The sequence below is a fragment of the Aspergillus fischeri genome, genomic scaffold (assembly GCF_000149645.3).
Source record: "Aspergillus fischeri NRRL 181 1099437636245 genomic scaffold, whole genome shotgun sequence".
Taxonomy (NCBI): domain Eukaryota; kingdom Fungi; phylum Ascomycota; class Eurotiomycetes; order Eurotiales; family Aspergillaceae; genus Aspergillus; species Aspergillus fischeri.
The window spans coordinates 532,354-554,319 of record NW_001509773.1 but is presented as its reverse complement, the minus strand read 5'-3'; the positions used below and the strand labels follow the sequence as shown (position 1 = coordinate 554,319).

The following is a 21,966-nucleotide window of genomic DNA, read 5'->3' as shown; positions in this document are numbered from 1 at the left end:
GATTCGATAACGCACTTATCACCTTGCATGTGCCGTTTAGAGCACAACTAGGGCTGAGAAAAGGTTCACCTGCTACGTCTGATCCAAGCGAAATTAGAGTGTCTTGAGTTCTTGAACTGTGTCTGATATCCTCTCTTTATGCAGCAATGACACTACGTGCGTGAGAGGACGTCGTGACATGGCTTTAATTGGCAGGTCTATGCTAATAACAGTGTGTACATCATAAGCTAGGTATATCATGGTGAAGAAATTACTCCTGGACAGCGTGACAGGTCTCAGGGTCTCAGCCCGATCGCACGTGTGTATGGAGACGGAACATCTGACTGTCAGGTCCATCGCCATCCCCGAAAACGTCTGAATCATTGTCTGTGAATTCGTCCCTATAGGGTCCCTGGAACTGCTTTTTGGTGAGATTGGGCGAATTCTCGCTGCCGCTCTCGTCGTCAATAACAAGATCGACGTTGTCATCATCAAAGTCGTTGAACCCGATCCTTTCCTCCTCGTCGCGAGCGAGTGTAGTGGCAGCGGTGTTGACATCTGGGTCTTCGGAGAAAGAACCATGGGGATGGTGAGCAGCATGATCGGCTTGTAACGACCTCCGTATATCAGCTCTCTCTTTGGCTTCCAGCTCTTTAGCGCGAGCCAACGTCCTATAACCATACTTGTTAGCCTCTTGGGGAGTCACGGCAGTGTCAATGCCCCGGGAGACTTACCTCCTGTATATATACCAGCCTGTAAAGATACCAATTCCAATTGTAAGGATAATACTACAGATATTCACAGCCTTGGACCCGGCGCTCATCTCCTCGTTTTTCTCGGAGAGAATCCGAATCCTACTTCCAATGAAAGCCGGGACAAGCAACTTGGGTGTGATGAGAGCAGTTGCAAGTCCATACATCAAAGGGTGCACTGTCGGAAACGTCGAGACGGCACCATTGCAAACAGAGTATGGTAGGGGGCATAGGCGAATCATGCACAAGAGTTTAAGTCCGTCGTACTTGAGTGTCAACGCGAGAGCAGCAAATCGTTTGTCCCGTTCCATCATGCGGTTCACAAATTTCGACAGGATTGTCCGCGACACGATGAAAGAACATGTGGATCCGAGCACGGTTGCAGTGGCATAGAGGATCCAGCTAAGATATGTGTTAGGTCTAGGTTTAGAGCAATCGATCAAATCAAATAGTAAAATAAATCAAACCTACCCTTTCCATATGCCAAAAATGAAACCAGCTATCGTTCCAAATGTCGACCAACCTACCAATGGTGGGAAAGAAACGAAGAAAACGCACAGCCACAGGACGAAAAATGCCAGCCATGACTGTTCCCATTTTTCAGCTACAGGCCCCAGCCAGAAGAACACTTGTCCCGTGAAGATCATGAAAGCCAATCCTAGCAAGATGGCAAGCAAAGCTGCTCCAATAGCCCCAATTCTCTGCCAGAATGTTAGTCTCCGCCATGTCTTTTTGGTTCGTCGCAGCATCTTCGTGGCTTGATTGACGACTTGATCACGGAGACCAGTTGATTCCCGGGCAGAGGGACTGGCAGTATTGCGTCTGCTGGAGGCCAGATGGCTCCATAATGGCTGTGTATCTTCTTCGGCAGGCGACAGAGATTCTGCAGGCGACATTGGAAGTGACAGAGCCCGCGCAGTGGACGTATAGTCTGCAGGCATCTTCAAAAGCGTGGAATCTTATCCGGATTGTCTTTCGATGATTGTGAATCGGCAATGACAGCGATCGGCGCTTAGAGGAGTAGGAACATGGACACAAGCCAGCCAACACTCGAGAATATGCCAATCGCAAGATCGCAATCAACTGCGCATAAAGATAGGAGCCTTCTGGAGCTCTGTTAGGGAAAGGAGCGCCGAAAGTGTGCAGAAAATAGGTACGTAGGTAACTGAATACTCGATGAGCAGCGAAGCAGGGGGTGCCAGAGGAATCGAGCTGGAGTTAGGAAACCCCCATCAGATGTTGAAATCGAACGAATATTAGGGTAATGTTGTTACCCAACTTGATTAACCCTTCAAATTAGCCGTCATAGTGAGATGATTTCTAGGCTGACGCCGTGATGTTGTTGGCCATTTGAAGTTGGAGGATTCAGCTGCTGACTGTACACACAGTTCTATCTAGTTAGCTAATCGCTACTCCGTAGTTGACTAGTAATACGCGGTACTCTGTACATGTGAGTTACTAAGCCATCGTTTACTTTCACCTGATTCAGGCGCAACTGAACTGTCATTTAGGTGATGTCTTTGTCTCTCTGTTTACAATACCTGTCAAGCATATCGTCAATGATGTACATCAGCTGTGAGCGCCCCGGACAGAAGTGTAATGTAGATCAAGATGTCGTAAGTATTGCAGCTCCTCCGCTGATTGACGATCCTTTTGTTATCTCGAGCCAAGGAATTTGGTGCCTTTGGGCCTGAGGTTCCAGATCCTCCCCCACATCCGCGAACCTCATTTCGTGGTTAAGGACAACATTAAATAAGTGTGAAGATAGTGTCTCGAACCTTTTGGAGCTGATCTTGTAAAGATTAGGAAAGAATCTGAAAAATAAATCACGTTTTTCTCCATCGCAAGAGAGAAAAAGCGATTCCTTCGTCATAGTAGGATTCCTGTACCTAGCACCGTAGAATGCCTAGATTCCTTGTTGGGAGCCAGTAGCTTGAGGTGTTATGGCTGTCAATTCCCTGCCTGAGTCCCCGTCCTTCCATCCAGTAGCTTAAGCTCCGTTGACCACGATTCCCCGATCTCTCTCGTCCACCCTCCTCTTTTTGTTCTCATCCTCGTTCATATATCTTCCTTTGTTGTGCAAGCGTTGATCTCTCATTTTAATACCGTTCAGTTGAATTCTCTTGTCCCTCTCGTTCATCGTCTTTGATGGGTTCTTTCCTTTGACAGATGCGATGTGATCTTCATATTCAAGTGTTCCGCAATCTGTCCCCCTTTCGCATGTCTACGCCCCTCCTTTAGCTGACACCACAACCAACCGATTGTGATTCGCAACGCTTTTCCATCTTCGGAGAACAATGGATTTTCATCTCTGAGAGGCTGCTCAATCTCAAGTTTCGAATACGCTCTTAGCGCCCTCCGAGAATTTGACGACATTTACCCCTCATTTTCATAACATTGCGTCGCCTTACCTCGCTCCGCTTCTTTCGCTCACACCTAGTCGTCTATCGCTTCATCGAAGCATCTACTCAGGATGATATCAGACGACCTTCTTGACAGTTGTTTTCAGATCCTTCAGGACAAAGCTCTTGATGAAGAAGAACAGGCAGAGAAAGTTGAGAGTTTCCTACGGGAGAACACATCTTTGTCTGGAGCATCGCTGGAGAATGCGGTGCTCGACGTCCTTTGGCGACATCGGAATCGCACATTACCCGACTCTTCTCCTCCCCCTCCTCGTCATACGGTGATTCGCCGGACCTCGCCAGCACCATGGCAGATGGCACGCTCCTCTACACCTTTATCCCCTCCCTCCAACCTCGGCACAAGCCCTGGAGGCTCATCCTGGTTCCAAAGCTCACGAGGCTTCTCTCGCGCACCTCTTTCATCGACCGTATCACCATTCACCTCCCCGCGACCATCCCCAAGATTAGCCCTTGCGCAACCTATCCCCCATTCGCCGAACCTTAACGCTTACGAATTCTCGGACCAGAGTCAAGTATCGGACTTTTACAGTGACTTTGGCAACGATAGCAATGTGGATTGGCTTGTGGCAGACGATGCGCAGAGCACCACCTCCTCTGTGGGGACAATGAGCGCCTCCGGTGCCCTCAGCGCCACTGCCCCGGAATTTGTTCCCGATATGAGCCCCCACGATATCTTGCGCACTGTGCTTGGAGATAAAAGATCCAATGAAGAGATTGAGGCTGCGTTGGAAGCAAATGGCTATGATCTCGGCGCAACTATTGCATCTCTCTCGCAGGATCAGAGTGGAGGCAGCTTCAGTCAGTCGGATGATGGTCGTGTCGTCGTCGGCAAATCTATGACCATGGAGCAACCGAGATTAAGCACGTCACCGAATCACAACCGAAGCCCTGTTGTTTGTAAATATTGGCTGTCTACCGGACAATGCCTTCGTGCAGATTGTCGGTTCAGCCACGATCTTACCAATCATGTCTGCAAGTAAGTAAAAGAATCGTATATGGTGGATGGGCTTCACACTGATACGTGCTTCAAAAGGTACTGGATCATGGGCAATTGCCTTGCGGGCGATGGATGTCCTTTCTCCCACGACCCTTCAGCACTAATTGCGAATCTCAGTGTGGGGGAGAGCAACCAACAGGGCGGTCCAACATTTAACGTAGAGAACACCTCAGAAGCTTTCCCTCCGTTGCAGTCTGCAGGAGGAGTTGGGGAACAATGGACGAATCACTATCTGGGCAAGTATCCTCATCTATCAGGTTCTGCGGGAAACAAATCTCCACAGGCAATGCAGCTCACGCCAGGGAAACGCAACGGCCATGGGTCTCGTCCACATTCCCGCCCAACGAGCCGTCACCAACATCGTGAATTAAACTCTACAGCGCTTTCCGTAGATGATCCAGATGCATTCCCCTCGCTTGCTGCAGTGAGCGCAAAGAATGCTAGTAAGAAGCACGGGAAACGCAATAACCGAGAAACCGGGTCCGTCAAAGAGACTTTGCCTACATCTTTGGCGGATGTGGTCCGTATGTCTCCGTCCCCTGCTCCTGGCAAAGGCAAACCCACGTCCAAGAATAGCAGGGAAGGGACCAAAAGCCGCGAAAACAGTGCTGCTGCGCAGTCTATCCCAGCTCCGCAGAATATTCCTTGGCTTGAGACTGGTTCCCGAGCCAACCAGCAGTATATCAAATACCGTACGGAGGCTATCCGCCACGGTACAGTGAGAAACAAATTTCTTCAAAGGTAAGGGGACTGAGGTAGCCGTGATAAATTGCGCAGACTAACATATCTCTCAGCGCTGCTCAAGCCTGGAACCGGAACGACGCTAGAGCCGCCAAAGCTTTGTCTCTTCGAGGCCAGGCAGAAAACGAAGCGATGCGTAAGTGCCACCGCGAAGCGGCACGGCAATTGTACGAAGAGCGGAACAAGCACCTTCTTAGTGCCGGTTTGGATGAGTCGTCCGAAGAACTTTACGTCGACCTTCATGGCCTGCACCCTGAAGAGGCAATCGAATATTTAGAGAAGATCCTTCTGAAGCATGCTCGTGAGGGACGACGCGTGATCTACGCCATCACAGGCACGGGTCATCACTCGAAGAATGGCAAAGACAAGATCGGAAAGGCTGTCAAGGCTTGGCTCAACGAGTGGAAGTACCTCTACCGCGAGTTTAGTGTGCCCGGGGAGAGGGGAGGATATGTAGGTGGCATCCTGGGAATCGACCCCACCAGCTATGACAAGACACTTGCCAAAAGTCTAGAAGAGGGTGAGGATGGGAAGGGTGGTGACAGCAATGGTAATCAACCCGTAATGACAATGGGCAAGATTCAACTGTTGAAGCGCGAGGATCTGGAGTCGAAGAGTTCATAATCGCGTGTCATTGTCTTTGAAGGATACCATGCGCTGTTGTCCATTATTGCACTCAGGAGATGACTCGAAAGACCTCTCAATCCCAACACCTTGATCTTCTCACCATCATGGGGAGAGCAAAGTCTGCCACCATATTCTCATCTTCTCATCGCCCGCAGACCACAATTATGAGCTTAATTCCTCTCCCGCACATCTCCATGCAGAGCGCGTAGTGCTAACTAGTTTACTGTTGCTTGCTCCATGGACAGGCCTGATCGCGCCTCGATCGCGATGGTACTTCTTCAATTACGACGTATATACGAGTTAGATACATTTATCAAACACCCTAACGTTATCCTGTCATCGGCTATTGGAGATCAGATGAACCTTCCTAGTAAAACCGCTGAGATCCTGTAAGTAACGGGAAGGACAGAGCGCATATTCATTCGGGCTCTTGATGCTGCCACTTATCTTGCAATTCCTTCACATCAAATCCGCAAGCCTCCGCCTTCTTCACGATCGCGCGTGCTTTCTCCGCAACAGGGATGTCAATCATCTTACCATCCAGAGTCCAGGCGCCGCGGCCTGCCTTTGCTGCTTTCTCATCCGCAATCGTCACGCGTACAGCCCATTCGACCTCGGCCGGCTCCGGACCAAAAATACGCTGCGCCGTCTCTACCTGCGAAGGATGAATACACTGCTTCCCATTGAATCCCAACTGCTTTCCTCCGCGGCATTCTTCCTCCAAAGCCGCCGGTGGTGACCCATCACCCTTCGTAGACTTGTAGGCTGTACAGACCAGATCAATTGTAGACGGCAGATTCGCAGCGCGAGCTGCAGTCACGATGGCGGACCGTGCAAACAAGAATTCTGTTAGAGATGGAGTACGGGTAAGACTGAGGTCGAGGGCGAAATCCTCCGCCGCGAAAATCAGACCTTGAAGAAGTGGTGTCGCTGCACAGATCTGGGTCAGATTCGTCAGGGATTTAGCCGACTCAACCAGGGCCAGAAGTGAGATAGGGGGACGTGAGGCTGCATCTTGCGAGTGTGCCTGTTGCGAGAGCGTGTGGGAGACGACATCGGTGACAAAGGTGAGATCCGAAGCGGAATTGACTTTAGGGATGACGATGGTGCTGAGGTTGGGGGATTGGAGCTGTTCGTTTCGTTAGCTGGATTATTGACTTCGGAGGAGGTGAGGTTTCACTTACTACTTCGGTCAGATCTGCCAATGCGAGGCCGCTATCTACCGAGTTGATGCGAACGGCGCGTTCGCGGATGCCAGATGGAGCGGGCTGGTCAAGCGCTCTCCGCACCAGCGAGCGAGCTTCCGCTTTCTTGTGCGGAGTCACGCTGTCTTCCAGGTCATAGGCGACGCAATCCGCCGTCAATGAGCGGGATTTGTCAATGAAGCGCTGGGAAGAGCCAGGAACTGCCAATTAGACGTCAGCCAGGAGTGTTACTCAGGATCGGGGTCGTTTCGTATGTGCCAAGAGGGGGGATGGTCGACTGCGGGGAGAGCTTGTTCTGTGGATTAACGTACTGTATAGAAGGGCGCGACGGAGGGTATTCCTCGACGCCATCGCTGTCTGGTATATATATGTATATATATGATTAGTCTCAAGATGATATGTGCGGAGTTATTTAAGAGCCTTTATAGCACCTATTGCCTGCTGAAGAGCATGCAGGATGAAAAGGATGTTGCTGGGCTATAATGATATATCCTCGGTCTGAGATAAGATATAGTCCGGTCTTAAGCATAGGCTTCTTGGACCGGGACTTGAGAGCTTAACCGGGCCGTTTAATCGACGTTACTTGCCATTAGTTCTGCTGGCACTAATATATTTGCTTTGTCCGTTGGGCATGCAATGTCCAGTTATATCCATCTGTACAAGCAAGCCAAGCTCTAATAGTAAAACGATCTCTACTCCGTAATTCCATGCTTCCTTTTCTCCATGCAGACAGTTTGTTTTGCTTTTCCGCTGTGGAGCATATTCTGCCATCATCTACCGCCTTGTGTACGGACGCAGGAGACACGCAGCATCATGTAGACACATCACGCGGATTGCTGATCTCCGTTTAACAAGAGAGGGAGCTCATAGCCATTGCCATCTTTCTGTTTAGCAAGAGTTTGAGAACTCTTCGTACGGCATCATGGATCAACCTCTCCAGGCACAGCAGGGTGAGCTGAACTGGCGTCTCAGCGCACATCCGATCACTCTTCTGTTCTTCCTGGGCTTCCGCACCAGTGCGCTGTTGATGTATTTATTCGGTGTTTTATTTATCAAGAATTTGTAAGTTTTTCAGCTACTTGAGAATTTACCCGTTACTCTGTCTCATAGCTTCTCTTCCGCTAACACAATCCACAGCGTCCTTGTCTTCATCCTGACTCTCCTCCTCCTCTCCGCGGACTTTTACTATCTGAAGAACATCGCCGGACGTCGATTAGTCGGTCTACGGTGGTGGAACGAAGTCAACACTGCTACTGGGGATTCTCACTGGGTCTTTGAATCTTCCGACCCTGCCACGCGTACCATCTCGGCCACAGATAAGAGGTTCTTCTGGCTCAGTCTGTACGTGACGCCTGCGCTGTGGATTGGGCTCGCCGTTTTGGCGATTGTGAGGTTGAGCAGTGTTATTTGGTTGAGTCTAGTGGGTGAGTTGTCCTATGCTGATATTGATATCGATTGTTGTACTGCCGAAGTCAGAGGCTAATACATTCCCAGCCATTGCGTTGGTGCTGACCATCACCAATACGGTTGCGTTCTCCCGTTGCGATCGCTTTAGCCAGGCTTCTACGTATGCTAGCCGGGCGTTTGGGGGCAATATTGTGAATAACCTTGCTGGGGGTCTGCTGGGCAGACTTTTCAAGTAAACTGCAATCGAATCTATGCCATGTATGATTTGCGTCTTTTCTTTTAGGGACAGTAGTCCGAAGTTCTCCTTACTTTATGTCATTCCTAGGGATGAGAATAGCTGGAGCATTGTATGAATATCCACAATTTTATACTAGAATATATGTGATAAGCAAGCAGGTCAAATGATTATGAGATTACAGTGGTTATAATATGGTTGATGACCAAATATGTGGATCGATTTGTCTTTACGCAGACACTAGTTGATTTCATCAGCTAAGGTACTTTATGACAAGAAATGTTACTGCCTACAGCTGATGTTAGGTGATAATTCCAGACCGCATCATGCCTCCTGACATAGAGATTACACATGTCTGTCGGTTTAGGGCAGCAGAAATATTTTAAAAAAATTCATGACCAAGATAATAATAATGCTACTAGGTTCTAGTCTAGGAAGTAAATTTTACATATTTCAGGCTCACTTGTTGCGTTACACAGATTTGATATACTAGGAGTATCTCACACACTGTCTTATCAAACCCGAGACAGGACTCTTTCAGATCATGCTAGATTCTCCATCATAGTCCTAATAGTAATCCAAAAATCCCTGGAAAATCGCATTCTACCATATCCTAACCAAGCGCCATACACACTAAGGTCTGCCTTGGAAGAATCCATTTCAATTGCAAGGCAGAATCGAAAGAGTATCAGACGATTTTTGACCCCTAATGCAAGTTGACTGTGCCGCAATCTCGATAGGAGGTCTTTCAACATCCTCGTGCTACATAAACTCACTGGGCTATGCAGCTAGCTCAAACGAGATGACGGGATGCGTAAACGGCTGCGTTTTGCTTTTTCTCATTTCAATGGCTGTTGGTTCTGTCTTGATATAGCTAACTATCGGGGTGTCGTTTGGTCAGTAGAGGCAGTCTGTGAATAGGATTTTTGGGTTTGATTTCACATACGTCCTTTTTCAGTGATGTATAAATATAGAGCTCTTTCTAATGGTTCTCATTAATGCATATTGTCCAGAGAAGCAATACCAGACCAAGTAGACACTCGTCACACTCCGCTATTGTTGTATAGGGTTGCCTATAGTCAGCAACTTCCAGTCAACGATTCAATGGACCTTGTTAAGCATAGAAGAGAGCCAATCTGCCCATTCTGTTCTCCTAAGATGATACTTCACCGTCTGCTAGATGCACTCAAAGTCTCGGCGTAGACAGATTTTTTCACAGAGTCTCGGCGTAGCAGGACTTCTTCACACGATCTCAACCTGTTCAGGCATTGACCCTTTCATCTGGTTTCAGCCTTGCCAGTCCTTCATCATCCTAATTGGTTTCTGTTGGTTATCAGCACCTTTTCAGAGAAGATACATCGACTCACTAGCGGATCATCCTGGTCTTTTTTTGTCTTGCCCGGACAGTCTGAGAGTCTGAGCCCCAGGCAAACGCAGCCAGTGCTGAAAGTATCTCTCATAGCCATAACAAACCCAGTTATAAAGGCCTGGTTGAACAGCCTTTTCTCAGACTGTGTCTTTTTGCTCTCTTTTCTGTTTGTTTCCTCAAGTCTCCCGTCTTTCTCGATGCCGAGAGGTACGAAGATCCCTAGAACTCGCTGGTCAGATTCAGAGAAACGTCGGCTTCTCAATTACCGGGATACACATCCTAACTTGCCTTGGGAACAAATCAAGCTGGTAACATGACCATACTTCATATATCTGAGGATCATAGCTGATCTCTTCTGTAGGCTTTTCCAGGCCGCAGTGGGAATGCCCTCTGCAAGCAGTACTCTGTGAGTTGGGACGATACAAAGCAATATATGCATTGCTAATACTTATAGGACCTGAAAATTGAACGTGAGAAGGAGGCTCAGAAAAAGGTATGTTATCTCGTGGAGTATCTCGTGTAATAGTCAGAGCTTGATGCTAACATACTTCATGCTGTTCAGGCGAACAATGGTAATAAGGCGACTGAGGAAATGGTATGTCATCTCAATTGCAATATCGCGTGCATAGTCGGAGTTCATGCTAATAAACCTCGTGTTGATCAGGCGAACAATCAGAATAAAGTGACCAACACTACTCAGCTCAGTAAAGGGAACAAACGTCTGCTGCACCTCGGAAACAACGAGACACGTCCCAGCAAGCAAACCAAGACTGGTGATGTCGCAGCAAACAATGACAATGACCCAGACTTCGACCCTAGCGAGGCTAGTGACTCTGACGGGGGTGACATTAACCCTGCAGGTGACATTGGCCGCTCTCCCACTGCTCGTCAGCTTCGTAATACGCCTCGTAAGCAGCTGAATGATACTGTCGTGGGCTCGGCTTCTGGCCTGAAGCGTCCGTCCAAGAACACAAAGCTTCAATTCACTGGTCAACCTGGTGCACGCGATCCATTCAGCACAACGCTCGCTAGCCCTGACCCTCGCACACTGCAGAACGCGAAAAACTCTACCAAAACTCCTAAACCTGCATCCACCTCAACTCAGCCAACACTTTCAGATTCTCGCACTCCTGACAACGCAGCAACCACGAACAAATCTGACGCAACCTGCGGAATCGTGTCACCGGTGCAGAGAGCTCGTCCAAGCTTATCTCCTGCAACCACTCATCATTCTGTACAGAATCAACAGCCTACTACCGACGAACATTTGCCATCAAAGCCTGAAGACGAAATGGCTCCTCGTCCTCCCACTCCCCCTTTTTCCGCCACCACTGCTTTCACCGAACCTGGAAACAACGGATACCCACTCATGCAGCATGGCGCACTCCTGTTTATGCAGGCCGGTTTCGCCATGAGAGATTTGCCGAAAGAGCGTGCCCGTAACGCGCAGTTGGACGAGAGAAATGAGAATCTTGTGATGGAGTTACTGAAGCTGAAGGAGAAGGAAGCCGAATGGAGACGGGAGATTGGAGAGCTCCAGCTCCATAACAGGAACCTCGAAGTCGACCTTAAGAAGCAGATCGATCAGGCCAAGAAGCTCGAGGCTGGACTGAAGGAGATGAACGAGAAGAAGAACCAGGGTGCTCTCGATCCCGCCAATGGAGCCACCAATACCAAATGCGAGCACTGCATTGAGCATATCACTCGCCTCAACGCTCTGACCGAAGAGAATAAGAAGATGAAGCAGAGATGCATGGTCTTGGCTGAAGCATTCGCGGCTGGCAATGATCAAGCCTGAGTGGTGCCTGGTGCACTACTCGCAATTCGACTGGATTATCAGCTTGGTCATTGCACAGGGTTGTGAGAAAGGAATTCGGGTGATGGCATGATTATTCTGGGGCAGGGGCTGATGACCCTTGTGTACTTTTACTCATCGCCATCTTGATGTTGTTCTTACCTTACTCAGGAGAACTTGCCCAGTTATCTCTGTAACTAGGGTTCTAATTTAATGACTTTATGACTTCTAAAATAATTCTTGTCTCATGGTAGAACTGTAGAATTGCCTAAATCACGATACTGGCTAGTATGGCATGAAAAGTACCTTAAGCCTATCAATAGCCGGTGCCATAGAATTGCTATCAAACAATATAGGCTGACAGAGGAATGAAGCCATACAGCATGGAGATGCTCGCAAATGCCTACATGATATAATGGAGGCTATGGTAGTCGGATATTCGAACCATATAAACCAGACTGCCAATTCATCCAAATTCATCGGCGTTTGCACAGAATCCATATAGCTCACTTGTTGGCCTGAGGACACAGGCAGGCAACAACTTGATGCTTTTCTTGTGAATATTGATCGCCTGTGCAAGATTTTCTCAGGAAACAAACAAAGGTTGAGGTGTTGTTGTTGTCGTTTGTTTGTTGCTCCTCGAGCTCACTTGCTCTTCTTCCTCCCTCACTTTCTCTATTCTTCACCCATCTCCCATTCATCTCCTTTCTACATATTTGCATCTTTCTAAATCAGTTCCCTTTTTTGTTTCTTGCTTCCTCTAAGAAGTATCGTGTGGGGGTAAGTCTTTCCACTATGCTTCGATCAATTCAAGTCTGCCGGGATACTTTTCCATCGTCGCCTATCGAACACGTTCTGTGTGTTTCTGAAAATTTTCCATCAGGACATTCGCCTTTCCCCTTTCTCTCTCAGGAGAGACATCTGTTGAATGTTCTCATAAAAGCACATGTTACGAAGCGAAACCTTTGACAACGCCGTCCTCTAACTTGCTTCTCTTTTAGTTTTGAGCGTGAACCGACAGTCAAAATGTCTGGCTGGAACTCCGGCGAGGCAGACGCCTGGAATACCGAAGAATCAAGCGGCTGGAATAACAACAACGGCGCTGGTACGTACGCCTACATACTTCTTTTCCAGCAGTGGCAGACGTGTTGTCAGTCCTGCTCGGTTGCGGGGAGTCTCATCATCTTGGGCCGGTACTGGCAAGGATAACATATAAAGAGACATGTATACTCATTTTAGCTTGGCAGGTTTCGCTGACGAGAATGTCAACCCAATCAGCTCCGCCCCTGCTGGAGATGGCGGTGATCAAATGGGTGGTCAGTTCGAGCCTACCTTCGGCGCTGGCGAAGAGGGCAATGACAATAAATGTCGCAAGTAAGTGTTTCCCTCCCCTGGGAAGGTCTACGAAGTTTCTGCTGCTGACAAGACCCAGTTGTGGAGGTGATAGTCACTTTGCGCGTGAATGTCCTGAACCTCGCAAGGGTATGGCTTGCTTCAATTGCGGCGAGGAGGGGTAAGTACTCTACACTACAAGTCAATGTTTGTCAATGCTAATGCTGTATAGTCATTCCAAGGCAGAGTGCACCAAGCCGCGCGTGTTCAAGGGTCCTTGCCGTATCTGTAGCAAGGAAGGACACCCGGCTGCGGAGTGTCCTGATAGACCCCCTGATGTGTGCAAGAACTGCCAGTCCGAAGGTCTGTCCGCGGCCGTGCGCAGATATATAAAGGTGGCTGACAAGAGATGCATCAGGTCACAAGACCATCGAGTGCACCGAGAACCGCAAATTCGACCTGAACGATATCCCTGACAAGCTTCCCGAGGAGGCCTGGGCTGCCCTCAAGAAGGCTAGTGACGAGAGAGATCTGGAGGACTTCCGTGAGGTAGGCAATGAAATTGACCTATACGCATTGAAAGACAACAGTTGGTGGCTGACAACCCTCTAGGGCCTCAAGGTCTATTCCAAAGCGGTTCCTCAGGCCACTTTTGTGGATATTGAGAAGAAAATGCGCGAGGAGAATTTCAACATTTACCTTATTGCCATGGTTTGTTCTAAAGCTCATGACGTTCTACGTTCCTAGAGATATACTGATGGTGTCTATCACTGTAGGAGAAACCAGTCGGAGACAGCATCAGCTTGATCAACCTCCAGGGCAAGTTGAACTGCAAGTATGTCGTTGCATTCTACTTCAGCCCTAAGCCGCAGCGCGCGAACCTCAAGGAACGCTGGCCCGCCGACTCTGAAGAGAACCTTGAGCGCCTTGAGGTCGCTGGCTTCCCTTACGATAGACAAATTCCCAAGTGCAGTAACTGCGGCGGTAAGCAGGAACTTTCTCTGGGTGGATATCGCTGCTCTCAAGAATAATGCTAAAGAATCATAGAAATGGGTCACACTGCTCGTGGTTGCAAGGAGGAGCGTGCTTTGGTGGACCGGGTCGAAGTCAAATGTGTCAACTGTAACGCCAGTGGACATCGTGCTCGTGACTGCACTGAGCCTCGCGTCGACAGGTTTGCCTGTCGTAACTGCGGGTATGTCGTTCTTCCTCTCTTCATCTTCCGAGTCTTGCGTTGACTTGAACAGATCCCCGGAGCATAAGGCCGCCGACTGCCCCAATCCCCGCTCTGCTGAGGGTGTCGAATGCAAGCGCTGCAATGAGAGTAAGTGCTATGTTTGGATGCCGCGGACTACCACACATGCATATACTGATGAACTGCAGTGGGCCACTTTGCAAAGGATTGTCCTCAGGCACCTGCCCCTAGAACCTGCCGCAACTGCGGGTAAGTCTCCCAGAAAGGAGCTGTTGCCACCGTCGACATTCTAACTGCAGCAGATCTGAGGACCACATGGCGAGAGATTGTGACAAACCTCGCGATGTGTCAACCGTGACTTGCCGTAATTGTGAAGAAGGTAAGATGCCATTTGCAGAGATGGCCGGCCGTTCTTCGTACCCAAGGCTAACGGATGATATTGTAGTTGGACACTTTAGCCGTGACTGCCCTCAAAAGAAGGACTGGTCCAAGGTCAAGTGCAACAATTGTGGTGAAAGTGAGCGATCTGCCAAGGATGCCAGACCTAATGATTACATGTTGACCAATGTAACAGTGGGCCACATTATCAAGCGCTGCCCTCAGGCTGCCAGTGAGAGTTTCGGTCAGGACAACAACGACATCCAAGCCAATGGCGCGGGCGATGATTGGAATACCGATACCGCTGCCCCCGTCAGCAATGAAAACACTGACGGAGATGCCGAAGCGGGCGGTTGGTCCGGCGGTGGTGGTGGATGGTAAACCAGGGCGCATGGTGGAGAACGCTGTGCCTGGTGGTGTCTACCGTTCGGTTGAAGATTGACGATGTCTAGATTCGACGTCATGCGCAAGCGTCGTGATCGTCTTCGGATGTTGTCTGCTCGACCGCTTTGACCATTCCCGGTCTACCTTGATGCTACTGCAAGTGTACTCCGTATTCGCTAGTCTCCTGCCTTGTTGCTGTCGCTGGCTATCCAAGCTCTACCGGGCAGGCCCGGAACTTTTCTAACCCGGATCTGAAGGAAGACATTCGGGGTATAATTGGGCAGAGGGCTAGCATTGACTGTTGACTATTTGTGGAGTGGTCGGCGGAAGCCAGCCTTCCTGTCTGTGACTCGGATATGATGAATTTACGACTTGATATGAAATGACCTCCGATGTAGCCTGTAGATGATCCGGCCCGACTCACTGCAGCTGGATCTGTAGTCCTACGTACAGCTCAGACCTGCATTTCGGCCTTGGACTGCTCCAGTAGTGCAGATGCATCCGAAAACCGATCTTATCAGATGACGATTGATACTGTGGTGCCCGATATCGCCTTCATGTCAGTAAAAATTGAGGTACTCTGCCGAACCGATAGATCCAATATGGGTTGGTGTAAATTCCAGTTTTGCATGGACTTGGGAATATTATCCAGTCTTTAAGCTACCCACAGAATACGGTATGAAAGATACAAGAGTCTAGTGATGACTCATGCAAATTGAGCAAACTAGGCGACTGTTGACAATCTGGCAAATTCTCTTCTCCATCTATTGCTTCATGTTACATTAAGAGTAAGCAGCACTTTGTCAGCACCATAAGATGGCGTTTTTATAATTGAGAAATTTGTACCCCTGTGATCAACTACTCTGGTTCCTGCTCCTCATATATCCACAAACCTTCACTACAGTAACAAAATGGAATCTATTCTATCTGCGCATGAAATCGGTGAAGGACTTCCCGTTTTGATCATTCATGGATGGAAGATGGAGGCCAGAGTCGAGGAGCTGGACTTTGAGCCGATATTCAGCAAAACACCGGGACTTCGCCGGATTTATGTGGACCTTCCAGGCATGGGCGCAACACCTGCAAATAATGTCAAGGATCTGGACGATATATACGTTCGCCTGGTGCAATTCATTGATTCTCGACTTGGGAGGTCAAGATTCTTACTTGTCGGCTCATCCTGTGGCGGCTACCTTGCACGTGCGATAGCTCAGAAATATATTGAGCAAGTCGATGGTCTACTATTACGCGTACCGCTGATAGAGCCAAAGGACAGCATGCGCGATCTCGATGCTTTCAAACCTTTGGTTGCAAATGAGCAACTCATGTCGAGCATGTCGGCCGAAGACAAGGCACTTCTTGGAGACGTTCTCGTTCAAACGCCTGCTTACGTTAAAACTTTGAAGGCGAAATACGAGGAGGTTCTCCTTCCAGCGGAGAAGAAAGCAGACAGTCAGGTGTTAGATCCGATCCGGGCAGATCCACATCGATATCAGTTATCTTTTTCGGTGGACAATGAAGGTGCCAAGTTCTTTGCACCCACGCTTGTTATATGTGGTCGGCAAGATGAGAGCGTTGGCTATCGAGACAGCCTTCGCTTGCTGGAGCTCTATCCACGATCAACCTATGTTGTTCTAGATCGTGGTACGCATGGCCTTCCTATCGACGAGACTAGTGTTTTTGAAGCCCTTGTTCGTGACTGGATAAACCGGGTTAATGAATGGCGAGGTCGCACGGACAGAGAAGTGTATGGTGACTCTATAGATGGAAGGTAGTACACCAATCAATAGGGCAAGCAGCCTGCACCATAATGCTCTAAGGAGGGGACTAGATGTGATTGCGATGGAGTTAACCCAGGGGGAAGGTTATGACGATGGAAGAACTGTAGATATGCACTTCTAGATGGGACGGAAAGCCCTGAATAACATATATATATGTGATGGCCCAAATTGAACGAGATTAGGACCATGGAGGATTTCCGGCTGGAATTGTGGCGTCACTGAATTTCGTGGATCGCATACGGGAGCTTAGTCTAAGCACCGATGGTGTAGGTTTGTAAATTAATGAAGAGGTTCAGACCGTTCAGTAGACACTGGAAGTTGAGCCACTGCCGTCATCAGCGCCGTGAAACCGACCGCTAAGCACCGCCGCGTTTCTGGGACATCGTCAGAACGCAGATTAGGCCATCTCCACTGTGGAATCCACCGCTTGCATATTTGCATATTATGATGGGGATAAGCTGTTGGTATCTAGATCGGATGAGTTGATGGATGGGTGAAAGTTAAGATTATAAGCACGAGGTAGAAAGGCACATGTTATTATGAATACTACGTACAGGTTGAGCTCCAGCGAACGTAAGATGCTCAATGGTAAGAATACGGATCCAGATACGGGCAATGGAAATCCAAATTTCCTATTAGACATAATTGATGGGGCTCGTCAAAGACTCGAGCCATCAACGACGAAGCGAAATGAAGCGAAATGGTATGATATGATCTGGCCCGGAATCGCCCGAATAGGCAGTTCCGGGCGTCTCCAGCGCAGGCAGACATAGCAGCGGTGCGACATCAGCCATCAACAGGCCATCGATAACGGCTAACGAGTCAATCAGAACGATTCAGATAGTGGAGCGGCTGTGCATGTTCAACTTTAGTCAGTGCTTGAGCCTCCCGCCGACTGAGTCGAGGATTCAATGGTGAGGACTCTGATGGAGGGTAGTCGACTATCGCGTTCTCCACGTTTGGTTGGCACTTGGTCCGAGTTGCAATGGAGGGAGTCCACGGGAAGAGAAGTGACCTGGGGAAGGTGGACCGTGGACGAAAGGCACCAAAGGTACCTTGCCAACTACCAAATTGGGGTCCTTTGCTATTGGTGTCCTACACCTACATTTCACGAATAAGGACTCATGCGTCTCTACTAATATATTGACAATACTTTGCTTTTCTTGCGCTTGATCATAGTCTTCCTGAATGAGTGGTCTTTCTTTTGCTTCTGGGGTTTCCCGGTCTTGGATGTGGGGCCAATCTGTTCTCGGCCAAGACGCTGTGTACAGTATCCCGGACTGGGTTTCTCCGGCCCGTGTTTCGGCCTTGGCCTTTGGAGATCGGCCTGAACTTCTCAACTGAGTCAACTGAATCAATTCTCTAGACTAGCTATGAACTTGCATCATCGCATGAGACAGCATCTGAGAACACGATGTAGGTAGTACGTCTCTGCTGCCGTGATATTGGCAAATAAGGATACTACTACCTTCGTCTTACGGAGTACGTGGACAGTCTACTGTGTATGTAGCATGGACTACGGATCAGTTGTCTCCGAGACTCCAACCTTGACCGCGCTTATGTCTGATTGCATAGTAGTCGACCATGGCCTGTGGATACAAAGTATATCTAGAACTCAAGTGACAACCACGCGAAGGGCCACGCGCGCAATCACGAGCTCAAGGACGCGAGGGATGATTACATGTTAGTGACCATTGTTCCATTCTCCAACGTAACACCTTTTGTAGAACCAAAGAAGAACACCACAAAGAATCCAAAGAACCGGCAATTTTCCGACCGCGGAATCGTCTCCTCACTCTCGTGTCTCTTCTCCGTACGGATACTCGAAGTACTTCGACCAGTATTCCTCGGGTTGCCCAAAACAGGTTAGCGCATGGACGTCTGCGGTTAAACCAAGAGGACTGATCCCACGCCATGACGGCATAATAATCCTTAGGGTTGGGAAGACATCAAATAATAATGTTTTCAATCAACAATTCTACAATGCTAAATCTAAATTTCACGCCGGCCATTCCCCGCCGATCAATCAAGCCACACCAACCATCGTCATTTTGACTTTCTCCTCAAAGTGGGGAACCTGTATACACCACGCCCCCCATACTCCCATACCCCAATGCAATGAACGAGCCACTACCCGACTCACGAAATCACGGGGAAATCCGTTGTCTCGCTCGATCCGGAGATGGTGGAGTCCATTTCCAACCGTCCCTATCCAATCTCCTCGAGGACGGTATTCGCTGATTTGCCCGTGAGGTCGTCTGTGATACCAAATCATGCCCGCTCATTGCTGCTTTGGGCAAAGTACCTGCCTTAGGTTCTCTCTGACTGCTTCATCCTTGAGCTCTTGCTTTCACCAGAATCCTAGTAATAATAATCATTATTGGCTCTTTCCTGAACAGATATTTAATAATCCTTCTCTTTTAAAAACCCCATCCGTTTCCCTCGTGCGACGCTGATCTCTTTTTCTCCGAATACTTCTTTCTTGTTCCCTTGTTTTCAAATCAATCCTGGACTTCCTTTCCATCACATGAGTCTGTCTGCTCTGGGTACTAGCCTTCCCAACCAACAGTCTCATTTCATCGTCCGGATCCTGTATAGCATTCACTGAAGCATCGAGGCACACAGTGCTTTTGCGCAAGATGGGAACCCAACGGTATCTGGGCCTTCAAGGCCACAAGCTCCAGCTGGCTATCGGTATCATTGCCGGTATGGACTTTCTACTGTTTGGGTGAGTTTGGAATGGATCTATCTTCTCTGGCATTTGCGCTGCCGCTGGCGATATCTGACTCTTTTTCGACTAGCTACGATCAAGGTGTCACTGGTGGTCTTCTAACATTGGAGTCATTCATCAAATACTTCCCAACGATCGCCCTTAACGGACCTTATTTTGAAAGCCTGAGCCCGTCTGAAAGAAGTGCACAGTCTACGCGCCAAGGTGGGTATCAATTCCTTGTCTTGACTGCCCTGTTTTCTCGGTCTGGCGCTTACAACTGGTTCAGGTATCGTTGTTGCTGCCTATAACTTGGGATGTTTCGCCGGTTCGATTCCCACAATCTGGGTGGGTAATTGGCTGGGTCGCCGCAAGACAATCTTCCTCGGTTCCTTGATCATGGTGGTTGGAGCGATCTTGCAGTGTACATCCTACCATCTCCCGCAGTTGATCGTCGGTCGTTTGGTTACCGGGTTCGGTGAGTTTGTCCGCTAGTACAGGCATATCCCCGACTCAAGAAGACCCATGTGCTAATTGAATGCAACCAGGCAACGGTATGAACACCTCGACAGTGCCTACATGGCAATCGGAATGCTGCAAATCCAACCGCCGCGGTCAGATGGTCATGATCGAGGGTGCCATGATCACTTGCGGCATTACCATCAGTTACTGGATCGATTTTGGTTTGCTTTTTGCGGACCCCAACGAAGTGGCCTGGCGTTTCCCCTTGGCCTTCCAGATCTTCTTTGCAGCGATTATCCTGGCTTTCGTCATGTGGCTTCCCGAATCCCCCCGCTGGCTTGTTCTCAAGGGCCGCGAGGATGAAGCAAAGCAGACTCTGACTGCTTTGCTGGGTAGCGACGCCGATGAAACTTTTGTCGAGACCGAGTTTACCGCCATCAAGGCTACCGTCCTGGAGATGAGCAAGGGTTCGTTCCGCGACATGTTCACCATGACTGAAGATCGCCACTTCCACCGGACCGTGCTCGCCTACGTCAACCAGATGTTCCAGCAGATTTCCGGAATCAACCTGATCACCTATTACATTCCCGTTGTGCTGGAGCAGCAGCTGGGTATGGACATGATCAAGTCCCGGCTGGTGGCCGCTTGCAACGGAACTGAATACTTCATTGCTTCCTGGATTGCCGTGTTCACCATTGAGCAGTTTGGTCGCCGTTCCCTGATGTTGTTTGGTGCCGCCGGTATGTCGATCTCCATGGTGATCCTGGCCGTCACTGCCAGTCTCGGCACCGACGCATCCAAAGTCGCCTGTGCCGTCTTCCTCTTCGTGTTCAACACCTTCTTCGCCATTGGTTGGTTGGGTATGACCTGGCTGTACCCTGCCGAGATTGTGCCTCTGAAGATTCGCGCCCCGGCCAATGCCTTGGCTACGTCCTCGAACTGGATTTTCAACTTTATGGTCGTCATGATTACCCCGGTGGCATTCGAGAACATCAAATGGCGGACCTACATTATTTTTGCCGTCATGTAAGCTGCCCTCACTCTCTGTTTACGGTACAGACGCTAACCAATGACAGCAACGCGGCCATCTTTCCCGTTGTCTACTTCTTCTACCCTGAGACTACCAGACGGTCTCTGGAGGAGATGGACCGTATTTTCCGAAAGACCAAGAGCATCTTCTCTGTGGTTCAAGTTGCTAGGGATGAGCCACACATGTATGGCAAGAAGGGCGAACTTTTGCTCACTCTGGATGATGTGGAGGACGACGCGGTGCGCCGTGCAAGCGTGTTGAGCCACGCTCACAAGGAAACTGGAAGCAACAGCGACGAGAACACGAGCTCCGAAAGAGTGGAGCACACGGAAAAGGCCTAGATGCTTGACGCATGAAAAGAAGAGGTTCTATCATGAACGCCTCTAGATGAGGCATGTTGTATGAGTGGGACGGTTGATACTGTCTACTGCATGGCTATATACCCCGCTTGAATTGATTGTACTGAGATTTTAGATTTATGCCATTTAACCATCAGATTCGAGGCTTTCCGTCCATCGTAGAAGTGCATATCTATACTCCGTAGTGCTTTCGTAGCCGTCCCTTCGGGTTAACCGCCATCGCACCACATCTAGGCCCTGTTTAGTGCACTACCTTCCATCTATCATTTCGACCATACAAATGGCACCATGACCTGCATTACGCTGGTTCGAGGGAGTCCGTGTAAGTTGGTTGAAAGAAAGGCTGAAAGTACCACCCAACACAGCAACTCAAATCAGATCTTTCGATAAGACATAATGACTACTAATACCTACTATCTACAGAGTTCAAGTAGAAGAGCATATAGGACCACCGACATCCTGCACCAGAGACAGAATCGGTATTCGGTAGAAGTGGCTTTGACCGACATCGGCAGCGCAAAGTTAAACTATACTGTGAGTCATTCAAGGTTTGGGGTTCTGCTGCAGTGAGTGAGCGTTGGGAAATTGGCGTTGTGGCCAGCCGGTTGTTGAGTGTGGAGTAGATCCGTTGAATAAAGTTGTTATTCCTCTCAGGATACAGAGTCCCCTGAAGGAAAGTAACGAAAGATGAAGCTATCCAGATAACCCGTCGTTCAAACAAAGTTGGACTTGAGCGGGAGGAATTTCCGCTCCGGCTTTAAGCGTCGAAGCTTCAGGAAAAAGAAAAAAAAAAGTTGGTCCGATT

General features: G+C 49.0%; 8 protein-coding genes across 8 annotated transcripts; 6 read left to right on the top strand and 2 right to left on the bottom strand.

Moving 5' to 3' along the window:
• Positions 1-283: 283 nt before the first annotated feature.
• On the bottom strand, positions 284-1,672 carry NFIA_103340 (TVP38/TMEM64 family protein; the record flags this gene model as incomplete). Its single annotated transcript, XM_001266742.1, has 3 exons — positions 284-650; positions 714-1,133; positions 1,203-1,672. 3 exons carry the CDS (start codon positions 1,670-1,672, stop codon positions 284-286), a joined length of 1,257 nt encoding a protein of 418 aa, XP_001266743.1.
• A 1,532-nt stretch (positions 1,673-3,204) lies between these two features.
• On the top strand, positions 3,205-5,516 carry NFIA_103330 (CCCH zinc finger and SMR domain protein; the record flags this gene model as incomplete). Its single annotated transcript, XM_001266741.1, has 3 exons — positions 3,205-4,130; positions 4,188-4,892; positions 4,946-5,516. 3 exons carry the CDS (start codon positions 3,205-3,207, stop codon positions 5,514-5,516), a joined length of 2,202 nt encoding a protein of 733 aa, XP_001266742.1.
• A 421-nt stretch (positions 5,517-5,937) lies between these two features.
• NFIA_103320 (HpcH/HpaI aldolase/citrate lyase family protein) lies at positions 5,938-7,075 on the bottom strand (the record flags this gene model as incomplete). The annotated part of the gene is made up of 3 exons (XM_001266740.1): positions 5,938-6,648; positions 6,704-6,924; positions 7,036-7,075. 3 exons carry the CDS (start codon positions 7,073-7,075, stop codon positions 5,938-5,940), a joined length of 972 nt encoding a protein of 323 aa, XP_001266741.1.
• A 571-nt stretch (positions 7,076-7,646) lies between these two features.
• On the top strand, positions 7,647-8,367 carry NFIA_103310 (DUF846 domain-containing protein; the record flags this gene model as incomplete). Its single annotated transcript, XM_001266739.1, has 3 exons — positions 7,647-7,786; positions 7,862-8,148; positions 8,219-8,367. 3 exons carry the CDS (start codon positions 7,647-7,649, stop codon positions 8,365-8,367), a joined length of 576 nt encoding a protein of 191 aa, XP_001266740.1.
• A 1,565-nt stretch (positions 8,368-9,932) lies between these two features.
• On the top strand, positions 9,933-11,533 carry NFIA_103300 (uncharacterized protein; the record flags this gene model as incomplete). The annotated part of the gene is made up of 3 exons (XM_001266738.1): positions 9,933-10,043; positions 10,190-10,228; positions 10,400-11,533. 3 exons carry the CDS (start codon positions 9,933-9,935, stop codon positions 11,531-11,533), a joined length of 1,284 nt encoding a protein of 427 aa, XP_001266739.1.
• Positions 11,534-12,556: 1,023 nt separating this feature from the next.
• Positions 12,557-14,816, top strand: NFIA_103290 (putative zinc knuckle transcription factor (CnjB); the record flags this gene model as incomplete). Its single annotated transcript, XM_001266737.1, has 13 exons — positions 12,557-12,635; positions 12,778-12,904; positions 12,963-13,043; positions 13,095-13,225; positions 13,281-13,411; positions 13,475-13,573; positions 13,639-13,846; positions 13,910-14,057; positions 14,110-14,186; positions 14,246-14,306; positions 14,360-14,436; positions 14,503-14,574; positions 14,632-14,816. 13 exons carry the CDS (start codon positions 12,557-12,559, stop codon positions 14,814-14,816), a joined length of 1,476 nt encoding a protein of 491 aa, XP_001266738.1.
• Positions 14,817-15,730: 914 nt separating this feature from the next.
• NFIA_103280 (alpha/beta fold hydrolase) lies at positions 15,731-16,594 on the top strand (the record flags this gene model as incomplete). The annotated part of the gene is made up of 1 exon (XM_001266736.1): positions 15,731-16,594. One exon carries the CDS (start codon positions 15,731-15,733, stop codon positions 16,592-16,594), a length of 864 nt encoding a protein of 287 aa, XP_001266737.1.
• Positions 16,595-19,239: 2,645 nt separating this feature from the next.
• On the top strand, positions 19,240-21,143 carry NFIA_103270 (sugar porter family MFS transporter; the record flags this gene model as incomplete). Its single annotated transcript, XM_001266735.1, has 5 exons — positions 19,240-19,328; positions 19,402-19,535; positions 19,600-19,788; positions 19,859-20,798; positions 20,849-21,143. 5 exons carry the CDS (start codon positions 19,240-19,242, stop codon positions 21,141-21,143), a joined length of 1,647 nt encoding a protein of 548 aa, XP_001266736.1.
• Between the last annotated feature and the right edge of the window lie 823 nt (positions 21,144-21,966).